At 48.3% G+C, this 15,649-nt stretch overlaps 1 protein-coding gene across 14 annotated transcripts in view; it reads right to left on the bottom strand.

Annotated features, from left to right (window-relative positions):
* CEP250 (centrosomal protein 250) overlaps positions 1–15,649 on the bottom strand; it is a 41,009-nt gene that overhangs the window by 7,725 nt on the left and 17,635 nt on the right. For 11 of the 14 annotated variants that reach the window (XM_023522199.1, XM_023522200.1, XM_023522203.1 and 8 more), the window contains 15 exons: positions 15,203–15,349; positions 14,297–14,527; positions 13,467–13,660; positions 13,108–13,235; positions 12,744–12,913; positions 10,967–11,134; positions 10,425–10,559; positions 8,929–9,072; positions 8,138–8,271; positions 6,594–6,732; positions 5,262–5,604; positions 4,655–4,776; positions 3,557–3,677; positions 2,411–2,532; positions 24–1,919 (listed from right to left, as the gene is read on the bottom strand). In XM_023522199.1, the coding sequence (XP_023377967.1) occupies positions 24–1,919; positions 2,411–2,532; positions 3,557–3,677; positions 4,655–4,776; positions 5,262–5,604; positions 6,594–6,732; positions 8,138–8,271; positions 8,929–9,072; positions 10,425–10,559; positions 10,967–11,134; positions 12,744–12,913; positions 13,108–13,235; positions 13,467–13,660; positions 14,297–14,527; positions 15,203–15,349 (4,194 nt within the window). The remainder of the gene's footprint in view (positions 1–23; positions 1,920–2,410; positions 2,533–3,556; positions 3,678–4,654; positions 4,777–5,261; positions 5,605–6,593; positions 6,733–8,137; positions 8,272–8,928; positions 9,073–10,424; positions 10,560–10,966; positions 11,135–12,743; positions 12,914–13,107; positions 13,236–13,466; positions 13,661–14,296; positions 14,528–15,202; positions 15,350–15,649) is intronic. The other 3 variants (XM_023522201.1, XM_023522209.1, XM_023522211.1) reach the window with 1 other exon arrangement.

Below are 15,649 nucleotides of genomic sequence, written 5' to 3'. Positions count from 1 at the left end.
TTCTCCTGCAGGGCAGCCTGAGCCTTGCTGAGGGCCTCCTGCAGAGCCTCAGCATGGCCCCGAGCAGCCTCCTCCCGATGCTGGGAGGACTGGCTATCTGCCCGCAGGGCCTCCAGCTCCTGGTCCCGTTCCTTGAGCATTGCCTCTGCCTGCAGCCGGCTGTCTTGCAGGGCCTTGGCCTCCGCCTCGTGCTCCTGTGCCTGCTCTGCACACTGCTGCTGGAGGGCCAGCAGAGCCTTCTCCTGCTCATGAGACTCAGCCCTTAGGTCACCCAACACCTCCTCCAGGGCCTGTACCCGCTGTCCCTCCACTGCCAGCTCTTCCTGGAGCCTTCGCACGTGTTCCTTGCCGTCCTCGAGCTCTCCCTGGCGCGCTTTTAGCATCACTTGGGCCTGCTCCAGAGCTCTCTGCAGAGCGCTTGCCTTTTCCTTCACATTCTCCTCCTGCCCCTGGGCCTGCCGCTGTTGGTGCTGCAGGGCCTCGAGCTCCTGGTCCCTCTGGGCCAGGGCTCTCTGGGCTTCTTCCAGCTGACCCTGAAGTGACTGTTCTTTCAGTTCCCCCTGTTCCCTGGCTTCCTGCAGGTGCCGCTGTAGGACCACTATCTCCTGTTCTCGCTGGGTGAGGAGTAGGCTGGTCTCACCCACCTTTCTGTGTAGGCCCTGGAGCTGCTGATCCAGCTGGTCCTTGTGCTCCTGAAGTTCCTGGATATGCTCCTGCTGGCATTCCACCTCCTTCTCTTTATCACGCAGGATCAGCTTCATGTGCTCTAGGTTCCCACGCTGTGCTTTACTCTGGCCCTTCCCTTCCTCTGCCCGCTCCTGCATCTGCTGCTTCTGAGAAGCCAGCTCCCGGCCTCGCTCTCTCAAGGACAGCTTGATCTGTTCCAGGTCCTCCTCTAGGATCTTGGTCTGCAGTGTCCTCTGATCTTCTAGGACCTGAATCCTTTCCTTCTGCAGCTCTGTCTCCTGGCCCCTCCTCTCGAGGTCCTGAGTCAGATGTTCCTTCTGCCTCTGCAGTTCCTCGATCTGTTCTCTCTGGGACTTCCCCTCCTGGTCTTTCTCCTGGAGCTCTCTTGCCAGAAGGCTGCTGTGGCTCTCTAGCTCATGGATCCGGCTGCTTTGCACTCGCAGCTCCTGGCTCTTTTCTTCCAAGTCCAGTGTAAGGTGGGTCAGAGCCACCCTCTGCATTTCCCTCTGGGCCTCCAGCTCTTCGATTGCCTTTTCTTGGCACTCTATTTTGTGATGGTTTTCCTCTAGTTCGAGGGCCAGGCATTCCAGAGTAACCAACTGCTTCTTCAGATCCTGAATCTGCCCTTTCTGGGACTCAATCACTTGGGCTTTCTTTTCGAGTTCTAGCAGCTGATGCTCCAAGATGTTCCTCTGAGTCTCTCGATCCTTCTCAAGCTCTTTGATCTGCTCCTTCTGCACAGTCAGCTTCTGCTCTCGCTCCTGGACGGCCATGGGCAGATGCTCTAAAACAGACCTACACTTCTCCAGCTCCTGAATCTGTTCCTGTTGCAGATCCACTTCTTGGTTTCTCTTCTTTAGGTCCAGTGACAACAATTCCAAAGCAGCCTTCTGCATTTCCCGCTGCTTCTCTAGTTCCCGGGTCTTTTCCTGCAAAGCCTCCACCTCCCCTTCTTTCTGGGACAGGGCCTGGGCCAGGAGATCCAAATTCTCCTGCAAAGCCTTCCCTCGGGCCGCCTTCAGCTCACCCTGCTCTTGCAGAGCCTGGGCTCTCTCCCGCTCACTCTCCGCCTCCTCATTCTTCAGTTTCAGTGCTGAGCGAACAGTTCTCAGGTCTTCTTCCAGGACTCCGGCAGCACTTGCCTGAGCCCTGGCTTCTGCAACAGATGCTTGCAAATGTTGCACCTGGGCTGTCAGGTTTTCCTTGGCTGCCTGAAGCAATTCTCGCTCATTCTGGAAAACAAGATGCACAACCACCTTAATACCGTCACTCCAACACGAGTCCTTTCTGTCCTTACTTTGTAGCACTAGCACTGTCAAAGACTTGGGCGAAAAACAAAACAACAACAAACAATAAAACAACTAGTGCATTCCACTTAAGCTAATACTGTAAAAGAACATCCCACCACATCCCAGGGCTCTGCTATGCTCAGAGAAGAAGGCCTGGTGCAAATGAGCCATCCAGACTCTGGTCCTTTAGGGCAAGGAACAAAACTCTCAATCTCAGTTTGGAAAAATTAATTAAAGGAGGATTCACTGGGGCTTTAATAATGGCCCTCAGGGACATGAGGACAGCCAGAGAAAATGAGACACTGCTGAAGGAAGCTGGGCACTACATATGAATGGGGTATGACCACTGGCCAAGATGAGCCTGGGAGCTGGAGCCTGAGCCTGGGGGGACTACTCTTGCAGTAACCTCCTTCCGCAAACCAGCATCAACTTACCTGGGCTTCCATTCCCTGCAGCTCTGCTCGCCGTAGGCGACTCTGTAAGGATGCCACAGTTTCGTGCAGTTCCGTCAGCTCAGATTCTAGGGAGTTCTGTTTTCCTTCCCACTTGGATTTCTCTTTGGGAAGAGGAGAGGTAGTGGAGCATAGGGCCCATGGTTGGGGGTGGAGGAAAAGAGGGATATAGAAGCAGATGGAGAATGGGAAAGAGAATCAAAGGGGAAAAGGCCAAGGAGAGAATTACATCCAGTTTCACAGAGATATCACCCATCTGCCAGCTGCTCCTGTTTGTCTAGGCTCCTTGCTGCTTCCAGACTCGTGTCTGTATCTGCTGCCCAGCTCTAGCACTGCCTGATAATCATCCCAACACTTCCTCATCCTGACCTCACATCCTCAAGCCTGGATTCCAGACAGGAGTGGGCTAGACAACGTTGGAGGACCTTGCCAGTCCCCAATTCTATGATTTTGCAGAGGTTCCTAGAGACCAGGGTTACTCTGCTGGTTGCTTCCCACTCCAATTTCTGCAAAATGCACCAGAATCCAGTTCTATCCCTAAGTGGCCCCCTGAGATACTTCCAAGGCCCAGACCCACTCCCCAACGAGTTCTCTTCTCTTCTACAGTAGAGCCTTGAGTCTCAAAACTTTCCTCTCTCCTTTCCTTCGCGAGTAGTCACCCCCCTTTCCAGCCCTTGGCTGTGGCACAGATATGTTCTCCCCAGTTTCTCCCTCCTTGCTATCCCCCAAATAAGCCCATAATCCTGCTGTCAAAGATAAACATCTTGAGGGCATAGCTGGAGATGACAAAAATAACTAATGTGGATAAATGACAAAAGATACAGAATTTTATAATGTTCTCACAGTCCTGGCCCTGGCCCTGGGTTGCCAATTTTTTAATCTGCAGACAGAGAAAGAGGAAGCCTAGACAGCAACTTCTCTCGGTTCACCAGATCTGTTTTTCCTAATCCCATCTGCCAGGATGGCCCTCAAAGGCCAAGCAAAGCAGAATATAGTTCATGGGGTCATCACTTCTTTGGAGATGCCTCTAGGTATCTTGTCACACTTGCAGATAAGTAGTAAAGAATGGCTGCTAGGCCTTTCCTCTCCCCTCCATCCAAATCCCCCTGCCTGCCTGGACCTTCTCACCTTCCCGGTTCTGGGAGAGCTGTCTCTGCAGATCCTGCAACTCTGCATGGACCTGGCTCTTCTCAGCCTCTGTATCAGTTAGACTCTGTTCCAGCTTCTGCACCTGATCCCTCAGATCATCCTGGGAAAACATGAGCATGGCCAAACAAGTTCCTCATCTTCCACAGAGCTATCCTAGTCCAGGGCCCAAGCCCTCTCCTCACTCTCAGCCTCTGTGGGGGTCTGTCATTTTGGACGTACTCCCAGATTGCTGGATTATTTATCTTTGAACTTGTGTGTATCTGATGACAGGCTCTGCTCCAACTGACTGGAGCCCAGAATCCTGTTCTGTGTCATTTAAAACAGAACTGTTAAAATTTTAGCTCAGGGTCACCTCTCCTTTCCTCGAACTCCTACTTCAAAGCCTACCTTAAAGGTCACTTCTTCCTTCCCTTTGACTTTCCTCAAGTTAGAACGAATTGTCCCTTTTCCCTATTATCACTATGTGCATCCATTATCAGTCCAATTAATTCTATCGGCTCTGCTTTATTTTAGAATGTAGTTTGCCTCCTCAGCCATGCCAGGAGCCTTCTTGAGGGCAGAGATCAGGTCTTTCTGCTTTTTGTGTTCTCAGCTCACAGTGGCTGGCATATGGTGGCACTCAATTTTTACTGACTGATAGGTTCACTGTGAGGTGGAATTTGCAGGACATTTAGTTCAGTCTTAGGCCTAGAATATTTCTATAAATGGCAACCTCAAATCTCAGAGGTCCCCAATTTGTATGTGTGTGTCTGGAGATTTGGCATCAAGAATAATTCATGGCTGAGAGGAAAATGATGAACAACAATAGCACACATCTATGCACATTTTTTGTTTACGGAGCTCACGTAAGTCCCTCACTTATTTAATTCCCACGACCTTGTGAAGTGGGCATGATTTGCCCTATATGTCTAGCAAAACCAAGCCCCAAAACAAACACTTTATTCATGGTTGCCAGGTAGTAAGTGATAGAGTGGAACTCATCCCAATCTGATCTCAAGAAGAAAACAGGTCAAAATGCTTTATGAGTCTTTTTCAGGGGAGGCGAAGAGGTCAAAGAAGGAGAGCAGGGAAACATACCCGGGCCTGCTGCATCTTCAACAGGTCTTGGTGAAGCTTGTGGAGGGCAGATGCCACCGCCTCAGTGGAGAGAGCCGTCAGGAGGGGCCCTCTCTTAAAGAGGATTCTTGCTCCATTCTGGTCTGAACAAAAGAGGAAACACCTCCTGACTTGGTTGCACTATGAAAAGAAACAGCCATACCTCCCCAGACATGGCCTTGGCCTTCCCACTGGTCCCTCCTCTCCTAGCCCTTCTCAGTTCATGCATCGCGTGCGTTTTGCGTACCTATGTGCTATAGGTACTATGTTGGGCATTAGGTAATGCTAGCTATCACGTTAGGCATTTAGTAAGTGCCAGGAACTCTGTGAGGTATTGTACCTCTGTAACCTCATTAACTCCTTAGAAAAATCCTGAGGGGTGGGTACTTTTAACATCCTCATTTTATAGTTGAGGAAATCAAACTCAGAGAGGACAGTTGACTAGCCCAAGGACACACATCTAGCAAATGGCAGACCTGGGGTTCAACGTGATGCATATTGCTTGAAGAACTGCATTCCCCTTCCTTCTCCCCTGGGAGCTAAGCCTGGCTTTGGCCAAAAGGACTGAGTACTCAGGTGGCTGCCTCACCTGGCTCAGGGCACCAGAGGGAGGGAGCAGAGTCTCCCCCACCACTCAGCTCAGGCCTGCTGTCACAAACAGACCCCAGGGCCTGCTGCAGAACAGAATAGAGGCTGGCTAGCTGGACCTGGGCATGGTGCCCAGGCTGCTGCTCTGCAGCCAGTGCCTCCAGCTGGCTCTCTGTGTTGCGCAGTCGCAGCTGTAGTTGGGCTGCCTTGGCTTCCTGGGCCCACAAGGAAGCTCGCAACTGCTGCTCTGTTACTCGAGATGTCTCTAGTTCCTCCAGCAGCTGTGCTTCCTGGGCCAGAAAGTCAGCCTCCTTTTCCTTCATCTCCTGCTTCAATAATTCCACCTACAGGGAGGAAGTGTAGTCACGCTGAGCAGGGCATGTATATCTTCTTCTCAGACCCTCCCAAGCCTGACCCCCTCAGTCCCTGTGCAAAACTTGATCAAGGCTGGGAAGATTTCAGTGGGCTCAACTCTCCAGCAGGCCAGGAGGGTTCTGGAATGAGTGTTATGCCAGAACTGACCTGTATGCCTACCTACTCACTCCTGACACATGGGCGTAGGCTATACACATGGGCTTTGGCCCTGGCCCAGCTGGCAACTATGCCATTTCCCTGCTATGATTAAAACTCTGCCTGAAACCCTGACACTGAGCCTAATACAACCAGTCATGATAACGATGGCCACCATTTATTGAATGCTTATTGGGTTCCTGACATTTTACATATTCTTATAATGGTTAAAAATCCTCATGCTTGTTTTATGGATGCAGAAACTGATGCTCACACAAGCCAGAAGTAGTAGAGCTGGGAATCAAACCCAGGATCATCTATCGACCAGACCTGGTTCTTATCTGCTGCAGTCTACTGTCTATCTCTTTCTCCTTCACGTTTCCCCTCCCAGTCCCACCTTTCCTCTGGACCCAAGGTCTGGGGTGCTCCTATGAGCAGACTGAGTCCTTGGAAGTCCTTTTGCTGCTGCCTACCTGATCTGGAGTAATACTTGTTCCCCCTGCTGTGTCTTGCCAAGCAGACCAAGCGCACAGGGAAGTGGCCAGGCTTGAACCAGGCCTGTGTGAGCTCTGCCCCTTTGGGCACTGTGTTCAGGGCTGTCAGGTTCTCCACAGGGGGCCGTTTTCAACTCTGAGTCAGTTTCCCAAGCCCCCACCCTGCCAAGTCCTGGATTCCCCCTCCTGCCAGGGCTGCTGAAGTCCCAGCATACCCTGTAATGAGGAAAAAGAGAAAGGTCCTCTTTATGGACCTGAGCAATGGCCCCCCCCACTCCAGAAGCAGGCTTCCACGGAGGGCAAGGGCCCATAACCAGGGTGGGAAGTACCTGGGCACTGAGCTCCTTCTGTCCTCCTTGGGCTTCCTGCATGGCCTGGCGCAGGGAGCTCAGCTCTTGTTGTCGAACAGAATCAGCTTCTTGTAAAACAAGAAGTCTCTGTTCCTTTTCCGCCAGTGACAGAGTCAGGCTAAAAAGAGAAGAGTCGGAAAACTAGGCAATTTTCTCAGAGAATGAAGAACTACCTTCTCATTTGACTGTTCTAAACATAGCACTAATAATGAAAATAGTAATGAGAATGATTAGTGTGACAATAAAAGCTACCACTAACTGAGCACCTACTGAGTGCTCCTAGGTATTTCATGAAATATGATGCCTCATTCAACTTCAGTTTATTTATCTCTGAGAATTTCCAGAAATAGCTATACGAATTCAACATGTCCAATTCTTTCCAACCCCTCTGCACCTTCCCTCCCCGCAATCATTCACTACTATGTTCCCTATCTCAGCGAATGGCACCTCCATCCACCCAGTGCCCCAACTTAGAAGCCTTGACTATATCAGATTCTCCCTTCATCCCACATTTATCCAATCTATGACTATATGTAGCTGATTCCAACTTCCCTTAAACCCCTTCCCTCCCCCACTATCCCACTACTCTATCCTGGTTTAGCTTTAGTATCTCTCATCTAGACAACTGTACCAGGCTCCTAAGTTGTCTTCCTGTCTCTAGTTTCATCAACAAAAGGATCTGTCCCTCCCCAAACTCCTATAACCCTGAGAATATACACAGATTTTTATTCTGGGTGGTCTTACCTCATTCCTGATGCTTCAGGTCATCATGATCCCTTCTAATATGTCATAAATTGGATTGTGTTGAGTCCCCTGCTTAAAACCCTCCAGTGGTTTCCTACTAAATCTAAATAACTACAAACTCTTTCCTGTGACCTACAAAATCCTGAATGATAGGGACCACATGTCACTCTCTAGCTCATGTCACTCTCCTCAGTCGCTAGGCTCTAGACACACCATACTTCGTTTCACCAAACACCCTAAGCTTCGCTATGCCTCAGAGACACCGCATATAACTTCTATTCCTACTACACAGAACTCTCCCACTTCTTTGCATGGTGGCTCCATTTCATCCTTTGGTGATCAGTTTAAATGCCACCTTCCGAGGAAGGCCTTCCCTGACGTGTAACATAGATCTTCCCCTCCCTACCCTCATTTCTATTTCAGCATTCTGTTTCTTTCCTCCACACCATGTAACATAACCTGCAATAATTTAGGGGATTACTTGATTAATGTCTTCCCCACAAAACTATCAATTCTGTTGAAGCAGGGACCACACTGTCTTTATCACTGTATCCCTGACACCTGGTATGGTGCCTGGTGCGTAATGCATGTTCCCTAAATATTTACTAAATAAATGAAGTGTAGGTGTAGAAGACAGGGACTGTGGCCTCTCCACATGACTACCTGTACAGCCCAGAACTGGAGACATAAAAGGCTAGGTGACCTGAGCAAAGAGCTGTCAACCTCACAGTGACCACTGTAGCCAGACAAAAGCCAACTCCATGGCCTGTCTAGCTTACCTGGCTTTCTCTCTCTCCAGCTCCTTCTGAACTCGGCTATACTCTTGGGCCTCTCTCAGCTTCTCTTGAACCTCCTGCTCCACCAGCCTCTGGGAGTCATCCTTGGAAACCAGCTGAGACTTCAAGTCCTGCACCTGGAAAGTTCAAGGCGTGAAGACAAAGGGCAAGAGACCAGTGAGAGGATGCTTGTCACTTAAGGCTTTAAGGTCTTTCAAGGTTTACCACAGTCACTGGCTCATTTCCGATGCTCTGGAGGTTTCACCAATCCTTACACACTCCTCTTATCCACCCGCTTCCGCAAAACCCATTCAGCCTAGTCACTTGTCTCTCCCCAGTCTCACATGTGCTGGATAAAGGCAGGCACAAATAAAAATCTTGGCTGAATATAACTATGCCCAATGGCAAAGTGATGGGCAAATGTATAGTGATTGTATTTTTTTAAAGGAATAATCAGACCACCATCTGATATAAGATTCTGAGAAGGAAAAGCAATCAGAATAAGAAAAGCAACGAGGTGCATAAAGATACTGGATCTATGGGGAAGATGGGAAGAGCAACTGACACTGGAGCTGCCCAAGAAAATCTAAGTTCTGGTGCATCACAGAGATTACTATCCCAGGGCTCTGAGAGGCATATGCTCAGCTCTGAGCAGCCGTTAATCTTCCAGGGACTTCCTTTCCCCTCCCAAGCTCAGGCAACAGGGCCAAGTTTCCCCCTGTCCTGCACGTGGGCGTCAGGAAGCCTGGCTATGCTGGGGAAGGGCTATGGGGCTGGAAGGGAGGAGGAGAGACCTGCTTCTGCAGGTCTGTCTTATCCAGCAGCAGGATGCTGTGCTCTTCTTGGAGGGCGACAAGGCTGTCTCTGTGCTGCTGGGCTGCCTGCTCCAGCTCCCACTGAGCCTCCCGAAGCTGGGTCTGCAGCATCCCAATGGTCTCCTGCAGAGGGAGAAGACAGCTATGAGAAGAAGAAAACTTCTACAAGAGCCTTGGTCTTGAAATTTGTGCTGTAGAAATCCATGTCATATAAATACTGATTTTTTAGTTGGGTTGGCAAAGCTGAAGCAGGACCCGACAATCCACACTGTTTCCATGATGCCCTGCCACCTCAACTCCTCACCTCCTATTCCCTCTACTGCCTCACGAAGAAGGCTAGCTCACCAGGCTTTCTTAGTCAGGGTCCCTGAGTTGGCAGCAGTCCTTCACCCAGATCATCGCAACAGCCTCCTGTTGCATAGCCCTAATTCCACTTTATACCACCACCTCCTACAAACATACACACACATACACAAACACATATACGCACACACACTTTTCCATTCAGCAGTTAAAGCATTTTAAAATATACATATAATAAATCATGTCCTACTCTGATTTTTAAATACCATCCAACAGTTTCCTACTGCCCTTAGGACAAAATCTGGGCCCCTACCATGGCTGACAAAGGGCTCCTCCCTCCCTCCCTCCCCACTCACCCCTGAGTTTATTACGCTGGAGTCATGCCGCCTCCTCTGTCTTTGAACCTTCCAAGCCCTATGCCCAGGGCCCTTATAACACCTATTTCCTCTGCCTAAACTGTTCTTCAAATGGCTGGCTTCTTTTCTTTCTTTTTAATGGTTTTATTGATATAGTTCACATACCACACACATTTCAAGTGTACAATTCAATGGTTTTTAGTATACTCAGAGTTGTGCAACTATTACCACGATTAATTTTAGAACATTTTTATCACCCCAGAAAGAAACCCTGTACCCTCCTCACTCCCCATCCCCAGTCCTAACCACTCATCTACTGTCTCTATAGATTTGCCTACTCTGGAAATTTCCTGTGAATGGAATCATATACCACGTAGCCTCTGTGACTGGCTTCTTTCGCTTAGCATAATGTTTTCAAGGTTCATCCCAATTGTTCCACAGGGTTGGCTCTTTTTAACCTTCATGTCTCAGCTCAAATGTCACTTTCTCAATGAGGTCCTCCCTGACCACCTTGTCCAAAGTGGTCACCTTTGAATCATTCTCAATTATATTCATTTCCTTTACAGCACTTATTACAACCTGTAATTATCTCATGATTTTGTATCTCTTCATCTTCATCTATCTTTGCTACTAGAATGTAAGCTCCTCGAGGGCAGGACCACGTCTGTCATATTCACTGCATGCCACACCTTTATGCCTGTCATGCGTTAGCATCTAGCTCAGGGCCTGGTGCAAAGAAGTACCAAAGAACTGGTTAATGCTGAATGAGTAAATCGCTTCTCTCTTTTCTTCCCTGTACAGGACCACCCTCCATACCTGTTCCTTTAATTTCTGAACCTTCATGTCCTGCCTCAGCCGTTCCAGTTGCTGGCTGGCATCTGCCAGCTCCTTCTGGGTCTGCAGCAGTGTCTCCAGGAGGGACACTCTCTCCTTCTCTGTTTCGAGCTGCATCTGTGGAGGGACAGGAGGGCAAGGGCTTGTTGGATCAGGGTCACCATGCTCACCCACTAGGCCACCAGCACATACCAGCTACTCTAGGGCTCTTCCGGCAAATGGGGTGGGGGCTGAGGGCAAAGGAAGGTCTCGACCCACTAACTGAGAACCAGGAAGTGCAAAGATTGCCACTGGTTTGCAAGCTGACAGGATGTGGTAAACATCGACCCTCCCTCAGGAAGTATGACATACTGCCAGCCCTGCAGCTAATGGTGCTGATCGCCCTGTTCGCTGGTGGCAATGTGGGTAGCTACATTCTCTTCTAGAAGCCACTGCAGCACCGCTTCTGGGAGTGGAAAAGGAAGTGGAAAAAGGTAGGAGGACCACAGGTTGGACGTGCAGCTCCAATCCTCCCAGCCTCTTACCTGGCATAGGGCGCTCTCAGCCTCAGCCCGTTCTTCTTCCCTCTGCGTCCGGAGAACCTCGGTTTCAGTCTGCTGCTCCCTCAGTCTCATTTCTAGCTCCATTTTCTCCTTCCCTAGGCTCTCCAGAGCCTTATTCAGTTCCTGCTGGTGCTGGGAGCGCTCTTTCTCCTGGTCACACAGAGGAAATACTGTTAAAACCAAATAGGTGAGGAGAAGAGGCACAAAGGGAAGTGGATTATAGTAACAAGTCCACTGCTCGCCAGCTGTGTGACCTTGGCACCATTCTCAGCCTGTCTCCTCATCTGTAAAGTGAAGCTAATAATCCCTGCCTTACCTATCTCACCAAACTTTATGAGAATCAAATGAGATTTATAAAATATCAAATGATATCATATATGCAAAAGTGCTTTCTAAAGAGCAACTGTCCCTCATATAAGCTCTGAGTATCCATTATTTTAAAGCAACCACACGATGGTTGACAGACTCACTTTCTGCTGCCCACTCTCCCCTGCTCAGGGTAGCAATTAGCCTTCTAAAATGTCAGGCCAGGCCTAACCAAGATGTTGCCTATATCGTACATGAGCACTAGGATGGGGCATCCTGGTCCTTCCAGAGGTACGCCAGCGACCAGAGCCTTCCCTGATCTCCCAGGTGAATCCAGCACCCTCTATTAGGTTCTCAGGATAGTGGTGAAGGACTCCATAGCCAGGCTGCCTGGGTCACAGTCTTTCGTGCAACACTACTACTGTGACCTCAGCTATTTCCATCACATCTCCGTGCCCACGTTTCCTCGTCTATACAAACGGTTAGGGTTGCTTTGAGGATTAAGATAAATCATGTAAAGCACTTTAAACAGTGCTTAGCACACAGAAAGCATTGAGATGAATAAAACAGTATATAGGTCGAGAGGAGTGAATGTAGGTAAAGTGTTCTGAATGTTCCTGGTGCCAGGAAAAAAGTAAATATACTGATTAATTTCAGGTTTTTTAAAAACTAAATTTACTGAGGTAACATTGGTTAATAACACTATATAAATTTCAGGTATACAATATTATTATTCGATGTCTGTGTGCTCTATTGTATGCTCACCATCAGTCTAGTTTCCTTCTATTACCATATAGTTGACCTAACTCGAGATTTTATTAAGTATGTATTTTAACATTAAAGGACACAACCAAAACAATAAAAAAATAGAGTACATATCATCTCAAATAGTAGAGAGAAAAAAAAGGTAAGAAAAGACCATAACTTAATCATCCAATTTAACCCTCTAAAAAAAGTTAAGAAAGTGATCTCCTTTCCCCAAACGATATCCAAAGGCAGGACCAATAGCATAAGATGGTGAAATAAATTCAAATATACCTATAATCACAATAAAAGCAAATGGACTAAATTATATAATTAAAAGCCAAAAGAAAGACAGTTCTGAATTGTGTAAGAATGAGCCCAAGGCATTCCTCAGCTCCCTTTACATCCTGGTGCCAGTGTAACAGTCCTAAATCTCAAGATCCAAACTTAATCCTCTGTACATACCAAAACAACAATAACAGCTAACACAAAAACAGAGCTATTTGCCAGAAACTCTTCTTAGTGTTTTCCATATATTAACTCATTTAATAACTAGAAGCTGAATTTTGCATGTTAGTGACCAGGCTAGTACTATTCAGATCTCACTCTTATAAGCAGCCATATCTGTACCAAGAGTCAGCAGGTGGAGTGCTCACTGAAAAGAAGCCAGGTGTGCCTCTCCCATCCCCCAGCCACATCCACCACCTACCCATATCTCCTGGAGCCGGTTCACCTCCTCCTCATGGGCTGACTTCTGCTGCTGCAAGACAGTCTGCCTTTCTTGCTCAGCCTGGGCCAGCTGTCTGGCTGCTGTATCCCGCTCCTGCTCTGCCCGGCTCCGTTCAGTGTCCAGTTCCAGCTTCAGGCACCTCACTTCCCCTAAGATGCCAGGGACAGGATCTGGTCTCTAAGCCTCAGCTCTCTTCCTTTCACCCCGCTCCCAGGACCTCATGAGCAACCCTCATCTCAGAGGCCCTGGTCCTGGCTGGAGAAGGACTAATAGCTTCCCACTGCCTTCCTGGCTTTCAACATTCCCATGGAATGGAGTGTGCCCATCCCAGTTGGGTTCTCACCTTGGATCACTTCCTTGGCTTGAGTGACAGTTTGAATCTGGACCTCCAGCTGCCCCTTGGTGACTTCTATCAGAGAATTTTGTTGTTGGGCCTCAAACAGACTGCTTTCCAGTAGCTCCTTGGCTGAGCTGTCAGGTTCAGGAATCGGGAAGTTTTTTTCCCCCGCGCGCCTTTTTTTCCTTTTTTTTGCGGAGTTTTGTTTTCTGTGTTGTGTCTCTGTGGAGGTTTTGGGGGGGGGGGTTATTTCTAGTTTCTTACTTCTTTTGGACCCTTTTTCTTTTGGGCGGGGACTTTGGTTTGGTTCCCTTTTGCTTTGCAAAGCTCTCTCTGCCCTCGGCTGAACTGGGTCTGGGCCCTACCTGAGCCCCAGTAGCTGTTCAGAGAGGTCCTCTCGGTCCCGCTCCACAGCCTGCAGCCGCACCTCTAGAGCCGCCCTCTCCCTTACTAGAGCCTCCTTCTCCTGGACCTCCCGGGCAAGCGCTTCTTCCTGTCGCTTTGCCTCCTGATGCAGCTGCTCCAGCTGAGCTGAGGCTGCCTCCTGCTGGTGACGTGCCTGAGGGGAAGAAATTGGTGAGACACAGAGCTGAGGCAGGATTCCCCTGGGACTACTATCACAGGTTAGGGCCATTTGCTCTTCAGATTCTAGACTCAATTCTGTGAGCCTTGGGCATTGCCCACTCATTCCAAGTGGCATTTACGTATTTCTCTGATCAACCCATAGAGCCCCCAGCCCAGGAAGCATGCTCTCCTTTGAGCAAAAGCCTGTGCTAGGGCTGCAAGAGACCTACCTCTAAGGAGCTTTTAGTCTTAAGAAGACACACGCGTAATACTAGGAAGAAAGTGATCAGTGCCCTACGAAAGGGACTCTGAGAAGGGAAATTATGTGTAATCATTAGGGCAATGAGAAGTTTGGTAAAGGAGAAAGATGACCTTTGAGCCAAGTCATCGGTTCAGAAAAATTTACTGAGCCTCTGCTATGTGTTAGACACTGTGCTAAAAGCAGGAGGAGCAAAAACAAATAAAACATAGGTTTACCTTCAAGGAGCTTTTGATCGAATAGTGGAGACATGTAAACAGATAATTATAATACAGGCGATAAGACTTTTTTACCTGCTGAATCATTTCTGTAGTGTTTCACAATAAGCATGTATTATACCTCAATAAGATGGTATCAGTTCTATACTCTCACCTCACTTAGTTTCTCTTGCAGTTCTTCGTTCTCTTCTTGGATGCCCCTGAGATCAGCCTGCAGCTCAGCCCCAGTCTCCTCCGCTTTCTGCAGCTGAGCCTCCAGGTGAGTGTTCTTTTCCCACAGGGCTTCCCTGCTCCTCTCTGCCTCTACCAGGCCCACCTGCAAAGCGTTTCTTGCCTGCTCTGCTGCCTCCATTCTGCTGCACACAGACTGGTTCTCCTGTTCTAACTACTGGCCAAAAAGGGAAGAACATCAAAAACAAATGATTACAGTTTAGAGGGCAAGTGCTAAGACAAGTGAGATATGAATCTATTCTCCAAAGATGAACACCGAAGTGCTTATAAGAGAGGGGGACTATGCATTCGTTTGGTCTAAAGCCTATATTCCAGGTACTAGGTGGACTGATGCTTGGGATAGAGATAAAAAAGGCAAAATCCTATTCTCGAAAAATACAGAATAACATAGATTTCCAGGGCTCAAGGGAACAGGTAGCAAAGAGACATGTTAAATTTGCAATCTATAGAGAAGATTCCTTGAGACTTAGGCTCTTGAGCAGATCTTTTTCTGGTGATTGCCATTAAAGCTTACAGCAACATTAAAAACCTAGTCTTCTTTCTTGAGGACATGGGCCTTCTTCCTAGCCCTGGTGATTTTACCCGAAAGCCCAAAGGTGGTTCTGCCATAGGTGTGGGAGGGGACTTTAAATGGTTAAGCCCAGTTCTTATAGTCTGCTCTCCTCTGCACTATGAACGTTCCTTCTGCTCACTTCAAGACTACTGGGAGATGAGATCTGTCTTGGACTGATCCATTTAAGGACTCTTCTTTGTCATGGACATCAGCTTCTGTCACTGGATTACCCTCAGTCAGGGCCTAGCCTTCCCCTGCAGATCAATCTTTGCTCACCTGGAGAAGTTGCTGGTTCAGCCCAACTTTATCTAAGGCCAAAGCCTCATTTAAGGCACTGAGCTTGGCAGCTGCAGCCCGAAGATCAGCTACTTCTGCCTTCAGGTTGTTCTCAGAACTCGACAGCTCTGCAACAGACTGTTCTGCCTAAAAACAAAGAGAGTTGAAGGGTTTCTTATTTCCAGTTTTCCTGCAATAGCTCACAGCTCACATCCCCAACACCTGCTGCTTTCCTTGTACAGAGATCAGTTAACACTCCATTTCTTCCCTTACGTTCTGAACAAGTTTCCCATTCATCTATTGACTCATTCATTTCTTCATTCATTGAAGATTAACAGAGGAGCTCAGTATAGAGGTATAGACATCAGGATGTATAAATAATCACAATTGTTATGACACCATAGACCATGTAAACATAAAGTGCTCTGGGAACTCAAAGAAAGCATT

The sequence above is a fragment of the Pteropus vampyrus genome, unplaced genomic scaffold (assembly GCF_000151845.1).
Source record: "Pteropus vampyrus isolate Shadow unplaced genomic scaffold, Pvam_2.0 Scaffold336, whole genome shotgun sequence".
Classification (NCBI taxonomy): Eukaryota; Metazoa; Chordata; class Mammalia; order Chiroptera; family Pteropodidae; genus Pteropus; species Pteropus vampyrus.
Note: the sequence above shows the minus strand (reverse complement) of the source record. Positions and strands in the feature narration are given on the sequence as shown.